The sequence below is a fragment of the Ailuropoda melanoleuca genome, chromosome 4 (genome assembly GCF_002007445.2).
Source record: "Ailuropoda melanoleuca isolate Jingjing chromosome 4, ASM200744v2, whole genome shotgun sequence".
NCBI classification, from domain to species: Eukaryota; Metazoa; Chordata; class Mammalia; order Carnivora; family Ursidae; genus Ailuropoda; species Ailuropoda melanoleuca.
Genome location: NC_048221.1, coordinates 4961406 through 4978243, shown reverse-complemented (window position 1 = coordinate 4978243; position 16838 = coordinate 4961406). Strand labels below are relative to the sequence as shown.

Sequence of the window (16838 nt, the reverse complement as noted above, 5' to 3'; positions counted from 1 at the left end):
CTGTCTCTCTGTCAAATAAATAAAATCTTTAAAAATAATAATAATACAAAAGCAGTAATAATACCTGCAGTTGTCTACACAACATGACATAAAAAGTGCCTTAATACACACTATCTCATGTAAAGAAACACAGAAGATTCTAGAACAGGGTTATGTAACTTAATAGCTAATATTTATTGAGACTTCCTAGGTGCCTGGCACTGCACTGAACATTTTACACAGCTTAATAATCAAAATGGGTAGGTGAGGTATACGAGAGTCCTACGGCTGCTATAACAAACTACGACAAACTGGGTTGCTTTGAAACAAATAGAAATTTATTTTCTCATGGTTCTGGAGGCTAAAAGTCCAAAATCAAGGTTATTGGCAGGGCCACCCTCCCTCTGAAGGCTCTAAGGAAGATCTTTCTTTGCTTCTCTGAGCTTCTGGTGATTGTAGGCAATCTTTGGTGTCCCTTGGCTGGTGGCAGCAGAACCCCAGTCTCTTCGTCAGTCCTTGCATGTCCCTCTGTATGTGTGTGTGTCTCTACACCCAACTCCCCTCTTCTTAAAAGGACACTAATCATATTGGATTGAGGGCCTACCCTCATCTGGTATGGCCGCCTCTTGATTTTAGTAGCTCTGCAAAGACTTTCTTTCCAAATAAGATCATATTCCCAGGTTCCAGATCAATGTGAACTTGGGGAGATTCTGTTCCACCCAGTCCATGAGGTAAGTAGGTTTCTGAAGTGACTCTCAGTGATCCCTGCCACTTGGAACCCTCCTCCCCCTGACTGGACCCAGTGACTCACTGCTAATGAATAGAACACAACAGAAGTGATAGGATGTCACTGCTGAGACTGGGTTCTAAAAGACTACAACTTCTATGTTTTTCACACCCTTTTTCTGGCTATTCTCATGTGCTCGCTACAACAGAGCAAGCTGGAGAGGCTGACATATCTAAGAATTGAGGGTAGCCTCTCACCAACCACCAGAGAGGAACTGAGGCCTTCAGTCCAGTAGCTTTGAAAGAACTGAGTCCTGCCAGCAACCATGTGAGTGAGCTTGGAAGCAGATCCACCCAACACTTTGACTGAAGCTGTGAGAAACCCTGGAGCAAAGGACGCAGGGAAGTTACACCTAGATTCCTGACCTACAGAGACTGAGACAATATTGTTGTTTTAAGCCACTACCATTAGGGTAATTCGTTATGCAGCAATACATAACTCACACGGTAGATGCTATTATTATTCCCACTTACGGGTGAGGCATATAGAAGCTGGGTCATTACCCAAAAGCCAGCTGATAAGTTGTAGGGCCAGAAGTTAAGTCCAATCTACTGAACTCAAAACATGGAATTATCCTAGGAGTGAGCAAATAGGTACACGTGCTGTGGTCTTTGGGAGCCAGGTTCTCAGTGTCACAGAAGCAGCCACAAATAAGGACAGAAGGAAGGCAAGGAGGAGCCCTGGTGTTGGATGGGAATCTGAGGTAGTATATAGACAGACAAATAAATGTAGAAACTGAATTTAAAGTGAGAGAGGGAGAAACAAGTCGGGAAGTCCAGTAGAAAATCTGAGATGTCATTTTGGAAGCCCAGGAATGAAACCCAGACAGGAGGCATACCCTTGCAAGGCAGCCACATAAAGACAGTGATTGGCGCTGGGGGCTTGGGTGGTGCCTTCTGGGAAATAGATTACCAGGGACAATAGTAGGATGCAGGACAAGGGCCTGGGCAGATCTTTGCTCTCTTATCCTCGCCTGGAATCAATGAAGCTCTCAAAGTCTCCCCCCACCTCCTTTTTCATGGTGGAGAGCATTTGGAAATCCTTACCATAACACGCTTCACGATCTGATTTAAAGAAGCTAGCCAGCCAGTTGAAGAAACGATTTGAGAAACAGCTGCAGTAGTAACTTCCAATTTTATTTCTGCAGTATGATTCCTTTTTGCACTTTGCCAGCCCAGCCTTACACTCATCAATATCTGCAAATCAAGAGAAAACATCATTTTTCATTCTCCTCAAACTAGACCATCTTCCCTTGCACAGGGAGTCTTGAGTACCCACCATCATTCATAAGCATCTGTTCTTGGGTAAGATGACTCAATATCATAAAGTGATAGTTCTCCTCCAGATAATTTATAAACCCAATACAATCTTAGTGAAAAACATCTAGCCAGACTTTAAGGAGTAAAACAGTGGATACAATCATGTAAGAATAGCCAGAAAAACTCTGCAGCGCGGACTCATCTCATTAGACACTGAAACGCACTTTAAAGCCTCAATAAAATGAGTGCTGGCATATGAATTGAGGCTAGTGAAATAGACTAAAAGTCCAGAAATAGACCCAAGTACATATGGAGCCTTAGAGCATGATGATGGTGGTATGTCAAACCACTGAAGGAAGGACAAATGGTTCTTTCAATACTTGGATCACATGGTTTGTTTAGTCAATTTAAAACACATAGCAAGTAGCAAGGAAAGAGATAGGGCAAGTTCATATACCCTTAGGAAATGGTACAAGCGAGGCAAAAGGCTCCCACCATCTAAGTCCTGGCATGTGCAATATTCATGTGTTCTTCATCTATCTGCCACATCTCTCTGGTGGACCAGAGTTGAGGTTCAAGCAAAGGAACCCACAGACAGAAGTTGCCCTGAGCCAATGACTCACACTTGTTCTCTCTGTTGGACGAGTACATTTAATCAATAGTTGCAACTTGCCTATTAGTCTATGGGTTATATCAGGCTATGGGTCTGTGTTTTGGGTAGAGGGTTATATGGGCCAGAATGGTTATCACCAATGAGTGACTGAATTAAGACCTCATAAATATGAAGTGCTAGTGTATATTTTGTTTATATTGTGTGTCTTGGGCATTAAATGCCTCTCATTTATTTGTCATGAGCATTTAGCACCTAGGTGCCTTGCGTATATTAATTGCTTCATGAATATTACTGTTGGTCTCTCCATTCCATTCTATGTTTAACACACACATGCTCCACCCACCAATGACTTACCTATTTTAACACATCTTATACATTTCATATATCCCATTGGATTTTCTTTCTTCTGCAGCAGAACCAAATAGTCTCAAACAGTATAACAAATGCACATTACACTTCTGCACACTTCCCTTCTCTAGAATGGGGTCCCCCTTTATCCTGGTTCAGGATGGATTTTTTTAATAAGATAAAATGAGACCCAGATCTCACACAATTCTTAAGAATAAACTCTACAGTAATGAATCGTTGAACATTACATCAAAAACCAATGATGTACTATATGTTGGCTAATTGAACATAATAAAAAAAAGAGAATAAACTCTACATAGATCAGAGATCTAAATATAAAAATGGAGCCATACAAGTACTTGAATTAAACAGAGGTGAATTCTTTGAACTCAGTGTAGGGGAAAACATTTTATTTTTATTTTTTATTTTTTAGAGAGCACAGGAAGGGTAGGGGCCAATGGAGAGGGAGAGAGAGAATCCCAAGCTGGCTCCATGCCCCAGCACAGAGCCCAGGGTGGGGTTCGATCTCATGACCCCAAGATCACAGCCTGAGCCAAAATCAAAAGTCAGGCTGATGAGCCACCCAAGCACTCCAAGGAAAACATTTCAATGATGACTTAAGCACCTTGATAAATTTACCCACATAAAATTTTTTTTTAATTAGTTGCATGGCTAAAAAAAAATACAAGCAAAGTCTAAAGACAACTAACAAACAGAGAGAAAATATTCTCAATGTATACTACTAACAAGGGACCAAAATCTCTAACATATAAAAAAATAAAAAATTGGGAGAAAAAGAAACAAATCCTCAATAAAAAAAAAAGGGAAAAGACATGAACAGACAATTCAGAAAGAAGATATAAAAATGATTCTCTAATATAAAATGTTCAAAATTGTTCATAATTAAGGATGTTTGGCTGGCTTAGTCAGGGGAACACGCAACTCTTGATTTCAGGGTACTGAGTTCAAGCCCCATGTTGGGTGTACAGATTACTTAAAAAAAATTGTTCATAATTAGAGAAGATCATGAAAAATCTACTGATATACCATTTCTCGCCTAGTAGACTGATAATGTGTTCTGACAATGTGTTCTGTAGGCAAGACTGTGGGGAAGACTGGTGCTTTCATGCATTGCTGGTGGGAATGTCAATTGGTACAACATTTCTGGAATTAAATTTGGGAGAGCTAATCAAGCTACATATAGGTTTACCTTTTAACAAAGGCACCTCTCCTCCAGGAGTCTACTCTAAAGACACGTCTCCCACAAATACTGGAAAGAGCCTAAGTATTCAAGTAAAATGTCCCTCTGCAGAAGAAGGCTGAATAACTATGGTTCATCCACACAGCTACATAAAAGAGTGGGGAAGATCTCTACGTGGTTTGGAATAATTTATAGGAAATACTGTTCAGTGAAAAAAGCAAAGTGCAAAAGGGTATCTCTGGTGTCCTATCAAAGGTGTCTAAGTCACAGAAAACAAGAAAAGACTAAGGGTCCATCACAGATTGTGAACTCAGGAACATGGCAAGTAAACAGGACCCTGAAATGGTTCTTGAAGGAGAAAAAAAAGGGGAAGGGGACATTGGGGAAAAAACTGGTGAAACTGGAAAAAAAAGTGTGTTGTTTGTTTAACATCCTTATACCAATATTAATTCCCTAGTTTTCCTCATTGTAGTATGGCCATGTTGTTGGTGAACCTTAGGGGAATTGGGTGAAGGGGTAACAGAGAATTCCCCAAGCTCTTTTAAAAAGTTTTAAAAATAGATACATCCAATGTTGTATGATTCCACTTATAGGAGGTCTCTAGAGGAGTCAAATTAACAGAGAGAGAGAGAGAGTGAGTAGATGGTGGAAGCCAGGGGCCGGGGGAGGGAGAACGGGGAGTTAATGTTTAGTGGGGACAGAGTTTCAGTTTTTTAAGATAAAAAAAGTCCTGGAGATGGGTGGTGGGGATGGTTGCACAACAGTGTGAGTGTGCTGGATGCCACTGGGCTGCACACAAAAAATGGTTAAACTGGTCAATTTTACATTACCTATATTTTGCCATGATAAAATAAAATAAATCCTCAGTAGTTCACCATGGTCCTCTTTGCCTTCTGAATCTACACAACTCCACCAATCAGATATTCAGGAGTGGTTTTTCTCTTTGGCAGTCAAATGGACCTTTAAAATTTGTGGAAATGAACAAGGATTTTGGCTGGAGCAGAAAGGAGTAGTGAAAAGGGAAACCAGAATCTGAGTTGGAATACTCAGATCATGGAAGATACTGAGTGTCAAGATAGTAAGTTATTCATTTGTTCTCTTGGACAACACATTTTTATTGGGCCTCTGTGATGTGACACGTTCTCTGTCCTCAGCTTACAATGAACTAAATAGACATGGTCCCCACTCTTGTGGGTTTCTCAGACCAACAAAAACTGATGCTTGAAACTTCAAGTGTCCTGGGAGCTCTACCTTCCTCTAAAGAAAGACATCAAACCAGCTTCAGAAAGAACAAGGGGGACACAAGGGATAGGGACTTCTCTAAGGGCGCTGAGACAGCTCGGACATGTTCTATCTTGAAGTACGACCACGTCTTTGCCTCACTAGCGCCCCACACATGCCCCCACCCCATTCCAGGTTTCAGGTTGTCCTGGATGAGTCCCTACCTTCACATTTCTCATGGGGCTCGATGTACCTGCTCCCAGATGGAGACTGAAATCCATCTTTACAGGCACAGTGGGTGCTGTTGGAGCAGCTGGCATTTTCAGGGCACATGGGACAGAAAGCTGCAGAGAACACAAGATCCTTTCATTAATTTACTCATTCATTCAAGAAATGTTTCTTTTTTTTATTTTTCATAATAATATTTTTATTATATTATCTTAGTCACCATACAGTACATCCCTGGTTTTTGATGTAAAGTTCGATGATTCATTAGTTGCGCATAACACCCAGTGCACCATGCAATACGTGTCCTCCTTACTACCCACCACCAGCCTATCCCAGTCCCCCACCCCCTCCCCTCTGAAGCCCTCAGTATGTTTCCCAAAGTCCATAGTCTCTCATGCTTCATTCCCCCTCGATGTCCCAGATGCTGTAGTCAGAAGAATGTCATTTTGGGAATAGCTCTGTTCCCCTCCACCATGCACCCCTCCCCCTTCTGAACACAGATGCTTGCGTGCCTGCCCCACCCACGTCCAGCCTGTGCCACCAACACCCCTTCTGCTTAACAGTAGATCTTCCAACTGTCAGCACCTGTGTGTCTTTCCCTGAGGGTTTTCTCTGGCCACCAGGGTCCTCTGTGCTCACCACATGGTGGGCTAGCTAGCCATGGAGCAGTTCACTCAATCAATGACTGACATGAGTCACTGTGTTAAAAAAAAAAGGGGAGAGGGCGCCTGGGTGGCACAGTCGTTAAGAGTCCACCTTCGGCTCAGGGCGTGATCCCAGCGTTCTGGGATGGAGCCCCACATCAGGCTCCTCCACTAGGAGCCTGCTTCTCCCTCTCCCACTCCCCTGCTGTGTTCCCTCTCTCGCTGGCTGTCTCTCTCTGTCAAATAAATAAATTTTAAAAATCTTAAAAAAAAAAAGCTTTTTTATTATCAGAAAAAAAAAAGAAAACAAGTATTGGCAAGACGTGGAGGAACTGTAACCCTACGCACTGCTGGTAGGCATGTAAAATGATGCAGCTATTGTGGAAAACAGTTTGGCAAGTCTTAACAATTTTTTTTATTAGAAATACCGTATACCACTTTTAGGTGTACAGCCCAAAGAATTGAAAGCAGGATTTTGAAGAGACAGTTGCACACCCATGTTCCTAATAGCATTATTCATAGTAGCCAAAAGGTGGAAACACCCCAAGTGTCCAGTGACAGATGAATAAACACAATGTGGTCCACCCATACAATGGAATATTAGCTTTAAGAAAGAAGGGAATTTCAACACCTGCTTCCATAGTGTCTGAAGACATTATGGTGTGTAAATAAAGCAGTGACAAAAGGACAACTACTGTTTGATGCCACTGGAGGGGGCCCCTGGAGGGGTCAAATTCCTAAAGACAGAAAGTGTTTGGAGGATCCTGGGGCTGGTGGGAGGGGAAATGGGGACTTGCCATTTCATGGGGGAATGTCAGTCTGGCAAGAGGAAAAAACTCTTCCGGAGGCAGATGGTGGTGATGTTTACACAACAATGTGAAGGCTCTTGATGTCCCTGAGCTGGGCACTTAGAAATGATGACAATGGTGAATTTTATGTTATGTATATTTTACCACAAGTTTAAGAAGGTAAATGAGAAGATAACAGCTTCCTTGCCCATGGAGGGGAATCACGCTGGGATGCTGGGGGGCATGCTCCTTACTACGTCCTCCCCACCTCCCCGCATGTAATCTGACTGACAATGGATCCTTATGGCTCCTCACCTTCCTGGGTAATTTCCCACTCCCAGCTGGTACTTCCCAGGATCACCTCCAGGATAAATGACTTGCTCTCAGGTTCTTTTCTCAGGGTGTGCTTCAGGTGGGGGAACCTGACCCAAGACATGGGGTAAAAATCAGAGTATCTCCTGCCATGACTTAGACACAGGTTCTGGGAAAGACACAGGCCCAGTCCACCGTCCACCAGCTGTGCCACCTCGAGCTAGCTACTTCCCTAGAGGGCTGTTGGTCAAATGAGGATACTGTCCAGACCTTCTTTGGAGAAATGCTGGGACCGAATAGGATGTGTAGACTTAGCACAGAGCCTGGCGCAAAGCAAGAGCTGCCTAAGTGCCGGTGATGATGGAGAAGGGGTTAGCCGTTCTTGGAAGCTGCAAGGAAAAGGCAGAAGGAGGCAGAGATTTCTGTTGTTTCCCTTGAAAAGGGCCCCTTCCCTCCCCTCAAGGCAGATTGCTGATCCTAATTGCCTTTCCCTGGCATTTGGTAATGAGTAAGCTCACCTCCAGAATTGTTGGCGTCTGATCCCGACAGAACCAGCAGGACACTGAGACCTGGCACAGAGAGAGGGGGACAGTTCAGCTTGGCTGAAGCCCGCAGGGGTTAGGGGCTTCGTCTCCCACTGCCCGGGCATGTGCGTGCTAACTTCACTGCAGGCCCTTCCAGGCAGGCTACAAGCACGAGTCACAGAGGGTTATACAGTACTGAACACGCCAGGTTCATCTGGTTGCTGCCGTAAGAGGGTCTGCACCCAGTTTCAATGTGGGGGGGGGCAGGAAGGGTGTTCCCCACACCAAGAATCAGTGCTCTGACACCAGCTGGGTGTCCTACCTTTCAATTCAATTCCAACACCATCTACCCAGAGACTATCAGATCCCACAGGTTAAGGGCTCGCTCCCACAAGCCCGCCCCCCCCCCACTTTAAAAGCCGTGGAAAGCCTAGGTTATCACCACCTCCTTGAATTGCATTAATTAGCTAGAGCAACTCAGGACTCCAGAGAAACATTTCAGTTACTAGATTGCAGGTTTATCCGGGAAAGGTATCACTTGGGAACACCTGAGGGAGGTGAGGTATGGGGCAAGGTACAGGTGTAGGGCTCAGAACCTCCATGCCCCCTCTGGGTGGCCACTCTCCCCAGACCTCCAGCTTCACCAGCCCCAGCAGCCCAGACTCTCCCGGTTCAGTAGGCCACCTCACACAGCCAGGGTTGATTAGATCTTTGGCCCTTGGCCAAGGATTCGCTCTCCAGCAGCTCTCCCTTCTCGCGAAATCAGGGGGTGGGGCTGAAAGGGCCAACCTTCGAATCACATGATTGGCTCCTCCCCAGCCCCCGCCCCTAGTGTTCCCCCACCCCCGTCCCCGCAGTGAGTTTTCCCAAATCACCTCATTACCATAACAGAAGACACTTTTATCACTCTGCCCTCGGGAAATGGGGAAATGCCAAAGATTTTAAGGGCTCGGTGCCCCCTGGGTGGCTCAGTTGGGTAAGCACCTGCCTTCGGCTCAGGTCTTGGTTCCCAGAGGTCGTGGGTTGGGGTCCTGGGATGGAGTCCTGGAATCCAGCCCTGTATTGGGCTCCCTGCTCAGTGGGGAGTCTGCTTCTCTCTCTGCCCCCACCCTGCTCATGCTCTCTCTCTCTAATAAATAAAATCTTAAAAAAAAAAAAGGGGGGGGCGCTTGGGTGGCTCAGTCGTTGGGCGTCTGCTTCGGCTCAGGGCGTGATCCCGGGGTGCTGGGATCAAGACCCGCATCGGGCTCCCTGCTCTGCTGGGAGCCTGCTTCTTCCTCTCCCACTCCCCCTGCTTGTGTTCCCTCTCGCTGGCTGTCTCTCTCTCTGTCAAATAAATAAATAAAATCTTTAAAAAAAATAAAGAAGAAGACGAGCTCTGTGCCTGAACTGGGGACAAAGCCCAAATATGCATTTCTTATTATAAATCACAATATCACAAGCTGTGTGTCCCGATTTCTGAAAAACCAGTGGCTCAGGAAGCTTTTTCTCCAAATCTAGCACCAAGAGGCCAAGCGCCAGCCTCCTTTCCATATGCAGTGGTCCATCTGGACCTATCCAGACCTCTACCCCGCACTGTCTGATGGAGACACAGTGCAAGCCACATAGGTCCTTTTAAAATTTCTAGTAGCCACATTTTTTAAAGGCAAAGAAAAACAGGTGAAATTAACTTCATTATATTTAACCCAATAGAGCCAAGAGGTGATCATTTCAACCTGCATTCATATGACAAATTATTCATATAGTATTTTACGATCCTTTCTCTGTGTAAGATAGTCTTTGGAACCAAGTTCGCATTTCGCATGTGCAGGTAATCTCCACCTGGGCTGGCCTCATTTTGAGTGCTCAGGAGCCACACGTGACCAGTGGCTGTGGTCTTGCACAGCACAGGTCTGACCCCTAATAACTCGTGTTTCTCTGGAGTAAGAGGGGACCTGAATAGCACAGATCCTAAGAATCCCCGGAGTCCAGGACTATGGCGAATTTGGAATGCATGAGCATGTTTGGGGCATGGTCCATTTTGAGAATGGGGAGACATTTTTTATTTTTTTATTTTTTTAAGATTTTATTTATTTATTCGACAGAGATAGAGACAGCCAGCGAGAGAGGGAACACAAGCAGGGGGAGTGGGAGAGGAAGAAGCAGGCTCATAGCAGAAGAGCCTGATGTGGGGCTCGATCCCATAACGCCGGGATCACGCCCTGAGCCGAAGGCAGACGCTTAACCGCTGTGCCACCCAGGCGCCCCGGGGAGACATTTTTAGATGAAGCTTTATATTAAAGTTGGGGACGAAACCAGAAATGCAGAAAACTTTCCCACATATTTCCTAGCATCACTTCCTCAAGGTACATAGGTGGCAAATAACCAGGCACTCGAAAAAGGGATTTTCCTGCATCCCTTTCATTGCAACCAGGTTGTGCTGGGATCCTTTGCTAAAATCTGGAGGCATCTACAGGCACTTACGTGGCTTAGTCGGTTGAACATTGAGCTCTTGGTTTCTGCTCAGATCATAACCCCTGGCTGTGAGATGGGGCCCCATAAGGCCTCAGCACGGAGTGGGCTTCAGATTCTCTCTCCCTCTCCCTCCCCCTCTACCCCTACCCGCTCCCCATTACTCACACGTGCAAGCACTCTCTCTCTCTCCCTCAAATAAATAAAATGGGTTTTTTGTTTATTTATAAGTTTTTAAATTTATTCATTTGACAGAGAGAGAGAAAGAGAGAGAGCACAAGCAGGGGGAGTGGCAGAGGGAGAGGGAGAAACAGGCTCTCTGCTCTGTGGGGTTAATCCCAGGACCCTGGGATCATGACTTAAGCCCAAGGCAGATGCTTAACTGACTGAGGCACCCAGGCGCCCCTATTTTTTTTGAGATTTTATTTATTTGTGGGAGCGAGAAAGAGGGCACAAGCAGGCAGAGTGGCAGGCAGAGGGAGAAGCAGGCTTCCTGCTGAGCAAGGAGCCTGATGTGGCACTTAATCCCAGGACCCTTGAGATCATGACCTGAGCCGAAGGCAGACACTTAGCCAACTGAGCCACACAGGTGTCCCAAATAAAATCTTTTTAAAAAAAATCTGGAGGCATCCACTTTCACAGCTAACACTAGCCCCCGAATGGTTTAAGCATGACAAGTAAAATCGAGGTAATTTGGATTTGTATCGCACAGAAGAGGGAGGAGTAAGAAATCTTCCTATGGCCCATTTGGATTATCACAGAACAGGACAAGTCCCCTGGACAAGGTCAACACCTGCTCTTCCGACGCCCTCTGTAATATTTACTGTGCTCTGTATTATGGGAACTGACAAAAACATCACCTTTAGAAGGATTCATGATATTAGGCTGAATCCTATGACATGGCCATTTCTGTAAGTCAAACAATGCTCAAACACCAGTACTTTCCCTGTGAATGCTTTCTCCACGGAAAGAAGTACTTGATTCCTATGGGGTGAGGTTCAGCAAACTATGGCCCTCAGGCCAAATTCAGACCGATGTTTGTTTTTATATGGCCTGTGAGCCAAGAATGGTTTTCACAGTTCTTACATGGCTAAAAACAGTCAAGGAGATTTCATGGCACATGAAAATGATACGAAGCTCAAATTCCTATGTCTATAGATCAAGTTTTATTGGAACACAGAGATGCCCGTCAGTCTGAGGAACGCCTGGGGCTGCACTTACGTGGCAGTGCAGAGCTGGTGAGTTCAGAGAGAGACCAAATGCCCACAGAACTGAGAACAGTCCTTATCTGGCCCTTTATAGAAAAAGTTTACCTGTCCCTGACATAGAGCATTGGACGTCACATGCTTGCTCATACGATCTCCTTAACAAACCTACCTTAAACTGTATTTGATTCCTCCTGTGATATTTTTGTATTACCTTGAAGACCCAAAATTCCAGAGCAGAAGAGTGGGTAGATCCAGGTCACTGGCTGGATAAACTACGCGGACCCTCTGGGTGGTGGTCGATCAGTGTAGCAGACCCTTGAAGTGCCCCCTCTTGCCTTCCCCAGAGGGGGTTCCTATGCATGCAAATAACTATCTCCCTGTAAGAGGGCATTTTGTGCAGCCTGTGGGGGGCAAGCCTAAAATATTTGGGAGTTATGCTGGAGTGGCTCTCTAGCAGCAAGGGATGAGGACTGATGGTAAACAGCCCAGCCTCCTTGCCCTGCTAAGGCATGTAAGGTGTTCCCTCCTGGAGGTGCCCCAACAGGATTGAGTGCCACTTACCCACAGGGTAACTCCTCGTTAACACACACCCATCTGCTCTTGTCTCTTCCCAGTCTGGCATCCTCCACTCCCTCCCTTGTGCCTCCTGGGATCCCTTCCCAAATAAACTACTTACATCCAAGTCTTTATCTCAGGTCTGCTTGGGGAGAGCAGCTAAGAGACTCAGCGTGAGAGTTTCTAAATAGGACTGGTGCACACAGTCATTTCTGTACAAAGTGCCAAACCGGGGGGAGCAACCCAACCTAGGATGCTGGGGTCATGGGCAGAAGAGAGAATTCTTTGTCAGACTCACCTGAGATCAGGGGCAGGCACCTGCTTCCCATTGCACTGAGATACCGGGAGCGACAAGAAGCGCTGTCAAGCAGGATGTGGCAAGGATGTCTGGAATGAATAAGCCCCATGAAAGTCAATTTCGGATGGTCACAGACTTCGGAGGGCAGGTGGCCGATGCTTCTCAAAAACCTTTAATTTCTGCCCATCTTTTGACCCGACAAGTCCACTTCTGGGAAATGATCTCAAGGAAAGGATGATCGAAGGAGAGCGGATCATAGGAAACACGATTACAACCCATCAAACGTGGAACATATATCCTGCTGGAATTGAAACTCCCAGTCTAGTGCAACCAGCAAGATTCAGACTGTAGGGAATTTCACAGGACATACTATCCAATTTCTTCACCCTTCTCAAAAAATTTAAGAGGTGAGAAACATAGGGGAGATCTAGATTTTAGAAGACTTAGAAATACATCCACCAACTGCCGTGTCTTACTGGATCGCAAATCAAACAGAATTTTTTGAACAGGTTTGAAGCCTGGCGATATGACAGCATTAAAGAATGGTGTTCATTCTCGTGAATATGATAGTTCAAACTCCGGTTCCTTATCTGTCAACTCAGACGGTTGCTCCAGAGGAAACTGTAGGAATGATAAAGTACTTATACACAGAGTCCTGATAGTTTGGAGAGACTCACTAAAATTTTGCAGGCAAAATCATATGATATGTAGAATTTATGTCAAAATAATTGAAGTGAGGGAATGGTTTGGGGAGCAAGTGGGAATACATTTGATCCAAGTTTGGACAGGTATTGATCATTGATTGCTAAAACCGGGTGAAGTGTCTATGGGGTTCCTGAGGCCATTGTCACTATATTCGTGTATGTTTGAGAAGTTCCACAATAAAAAAGGGGGGATTATCTTAAAGATATATTGTTCATTAAGTGGATGGATAGATCCCAAGGGGCAGAAGCATGTACGCCAGCATTTGTGAAAGATGGGGAGATAATAAGGAAGACGTTAGCACACTATACACAATTAGAAATATGCATACATACATTTATCATACATTCACACAACAGGGAAACTAGGCACAAATGTGAGTTATTCTCTATACAGTTATGTATGTGTGCACTTACACCTGCACAAGGTCATACATGCCTAAGCACAACATATAAATGCATATGCATGTATATACAAATTATGATTTTCCATTTGCATAAAATTTTCCTGGAAGCCACCTAAGGAACTCCTAACACCTGTTGGTTGCCTTTGAAAACTGAGCCACTGGGAAGCAGGAGCAAGGAGACTTTTTCACATTTCACCTTTTGGTGTCGTTTGAATTTTGAAGCAAGATATTTCATATTCAAGTCCTTTCTTGGAGAAAACAATGGAAGTGCTGCACGTCACAAAAATGAGACTTTCAAAGAAGACTCAAAGCTGTTAGTGTTTGCTCTGTGGATATCATTTTGAAATGTAAAAAGCACTGTCCTCAGGTAATGCCATGAGCACTGTCCTCAGGATAAAACCTCCAGTGCACATTAGCAAAGGCTACATGCCCTGCAAATCTGTTAAACCATCAGATGTGGGGCCAGTGAAGACAAAGGCACCAATGAGGAAGATAGAGCGACAGAATTGGAAGAAAACAGTTTCATAAAATATAAGTGGGAGCATTTAAAGATGAAATGCTTTCTTACATAATGTAAGAGAGGCAGCAGTTAAAGATGTGTAATGCAAATAATTAGATATTATCAATAAAAATCATGTAGGAGGCTACGACATGACATGGAAGGTGATTGTAATCTAGCATGAGGATAAGAGCAGGTAAGAAAGCAAATTATGTGATCTCATGTTTAAAGGAGAGTCTATAAATGTTAACAGAATGGCATTGTGAGTGATTTAAATTTCCTTTTACTTAACTAGCTCTGCATTTTACACCTTACTTTAGCAATAAGAAAATAATAACAATAATGAAGTATTTTCACAGAAGATGAAACTGAATGGCTGAAAAATGGGTTCTCTTGGCAGGTCCTTCCCTTCTCCCTGCCCCGACTTTGATACATAGGTTCTGCTTTGATCTCTGAGTTTGGAATCTTTAGGGGTCTGCCCGTGGGGCAATTCTCTCAACACTTCACCCATGGCTAGCTGTTGGCCATGGGCCGTTAGATGAGAACACAACTCAGTGCCCAGGAAAACCCGAGTTTGGATTGCAAATCGGCAGGTACTAGTTCAATCACTCCGAGGTGGTGACTTTGTCTCTGGGTCTGTTTTCTCATCTGGAAAATGGCTCTAAGAAAGAGTATATACTTCCTAATAATGTTGTGTCGATGCAGTGAAGGTGACCTTTCAAAGCATGAGGCACCTCCCTGGCACGTGACAGGGCTGGATAAAGTTGACTGTTGTGGGGACAGGATATGATGATGGTGGTGGTGGTGGACGTGATGGTGATGGTGAAGGTGGAAGTGACAGCAATGATGGTGATGACAGTAATGGTGAAAATAGTATAAATGGTAGTGGAGGGAGTGGTTTTGGTGATGACAGTGATAGTGGTGATGATGGTGGATGTGATAATAACATCAAAATCTTGATGATGGTAGTGCTTATGGTGATGATGGTGGTGGTTATGATGATGGTGGTGGTGATGTGATAGTGGTGGTGGTGNATGTGATAGTGGTGGCAGTGGTGGTGATGGTGGTGGAGGTGATGGTGGTGATGGTGGTTATACTGATGATGGAAATGGTGGTGATGGTGGTGATGATGGTGGTGGTGGAGGTGATGGTGATGGCAGTGATAGTGATGGCGGCAGTGGGGATGGTGGNGTGATGTGATAGTGGTGGTGGTGGTAGTGATGGTAATTATGATGGTAGTGATGGCAGTGGTGGTGATGGTGGTGGAGGTGGTGGTGGTGATGATGGTGGTGGTGGAGGTGATGGTGATGGCAGTGATAGTGATGGCGGCAGTGGGGATGGTGGTGATGGTGATGGTGGTAATGATGGTGGTAGTGATGGTGGAGATGGTGGTTACAGTGATAACAGTGATGATGATGACAACTGTGGCCATGGAGGTCTTCCATGCCTCTTTCCTGACTCTAGTTATATCATGACTTTGTGTGTTAAGTACTGACTGATCCACTATCAAGTGGTGTTGAGAATTAACAGGGTTCTGTGAAGCTCCCCCCAAAACAAAGCAGTGGCCTAAAAAGGCCCATCCCAGAAAAATCTTAGTCCCGATGGTCTGAACAGGCTAGTCACCCGTTATGTATTGGCTTCTAGCATGTAAATCAAATTTTGCACAGATACTTCTCTTAACCTTCTATTCTTACTTCCAAAAAATGTTCATGGATTTTCTGTGGTGGGCCAAGTCCCTTACTAAGTGCTTTGACTCTACTGTTTCATTGAAAGCTCACAACTGCCTTATAATGTAGATCGAAAAGTATCTTCCCACTTTTCAGAGGATGAAATTGAGACTCAAAGAGATTCTATCACTTGCTCCAGGTGACGCTGCTAGCAAAAGACAAAGCTAAGACTGGAAAAGTCAGGCTGAGTCCAAAGCCTGCGTATAACCCTTGCACCATGATCCTAAGCCCCACTGCCTCGTAGGTGCAAAACATGTCAAGAATAAGCAAGGCCATTTTGGGGAAGCAAGGAAGACTGTGGAGAACTGAAAACCCTGGACTCCATCTAGAGATATTCAATTCCACTTTTCCCCCAAATGCAGAACCACTGGGCCAGCAGCTTGCAGTCTCTGCAAAGGACAATACCGCCTAATTGCAAGTCAAAATCTGTACGTGGGCATCTTCGAGAACTTATACTTGATGACTTCCTGGATGCACTCCCTTCTCTCAACATCCGTTTCCCTGTTTTGATTCTTGGTTCTCTTCCCTTCCGAAAACCTATTACAGAATATACTGCAAAGAAATTGTGTCCAGGGCTCAGTAGATAGAGTATGTGACTCTTGATCTCAGGGTAGTGAGTTAAAGCCCCATGTTGGGTATAGACATTACTTTAAAAATTAAAAAAAGAAAAAGAAATTGTGTCTAGGTGAGGATGATTTTTTTCAGAGGCCTGTTTGGAAACTGGTTTAACTAAAGTGAGTATTTTTTTCTCTTTTTTTTTAAATAATTATTATGTTATGTGAGTCACCATAAGTACATCCTTAGTTTTTGATGTAGTGTCCGTGATTAATTATTTGCGTGTAACACCCAGTGCTCCATGTTTTTTATGAAAGAGGTGATAATGTTTTTCAGAACTGCCGAGACCTCTAGCAATGCTGATTTGGTCTTTTAGCTTTGTAAAATCACTTTAGTGAGGTATAATTGGCATGTAAACAGCTGTATATAGTCAATGTGTACAACTCTATGAGTTTGCATATAAGTACACACCCATGAAACCATCACCACCATCAAGGCCATAAAGATATCTGTCACCTCCCAAAGTTTCCTCC

The 16838-nt window shown here is 44.5% G+C and overlaps 1 protein-coding gene across 1 annotated transcript in view; it reads right to left on the bottom strand.

The window, feature by feature from the left end:
• LOC105234888 (putative adhesion G protein-coupled receptor E4P) overlaps nt 1–16838 on the bottom strand; it is a 103065-nt gene that overhangs the window by 72969 nt on the left and 13258 nt on the right. The window contains exons 2-5 of the mRNA XM_034657643.1: nt 12417–12505; nt 7899–7949; nt 5633–5752; nt 1813–1962 (exon numbers count right to left, since the gene is read on the bottom strand). Coding sequence (XP_034513534.1) covers nt 1813–1962; nt 5633–5752; nt 7899–7949; nt 12417–12447 — 352 coding nt within the window. The 5' untranslated portion in view covers nt 12448–12505. The remainder of the gene's footprint in view (nt 1–1812; nt 1963–5632; nt 5753–7898; nt 7950–12416; nt 12506–16838) is intronic.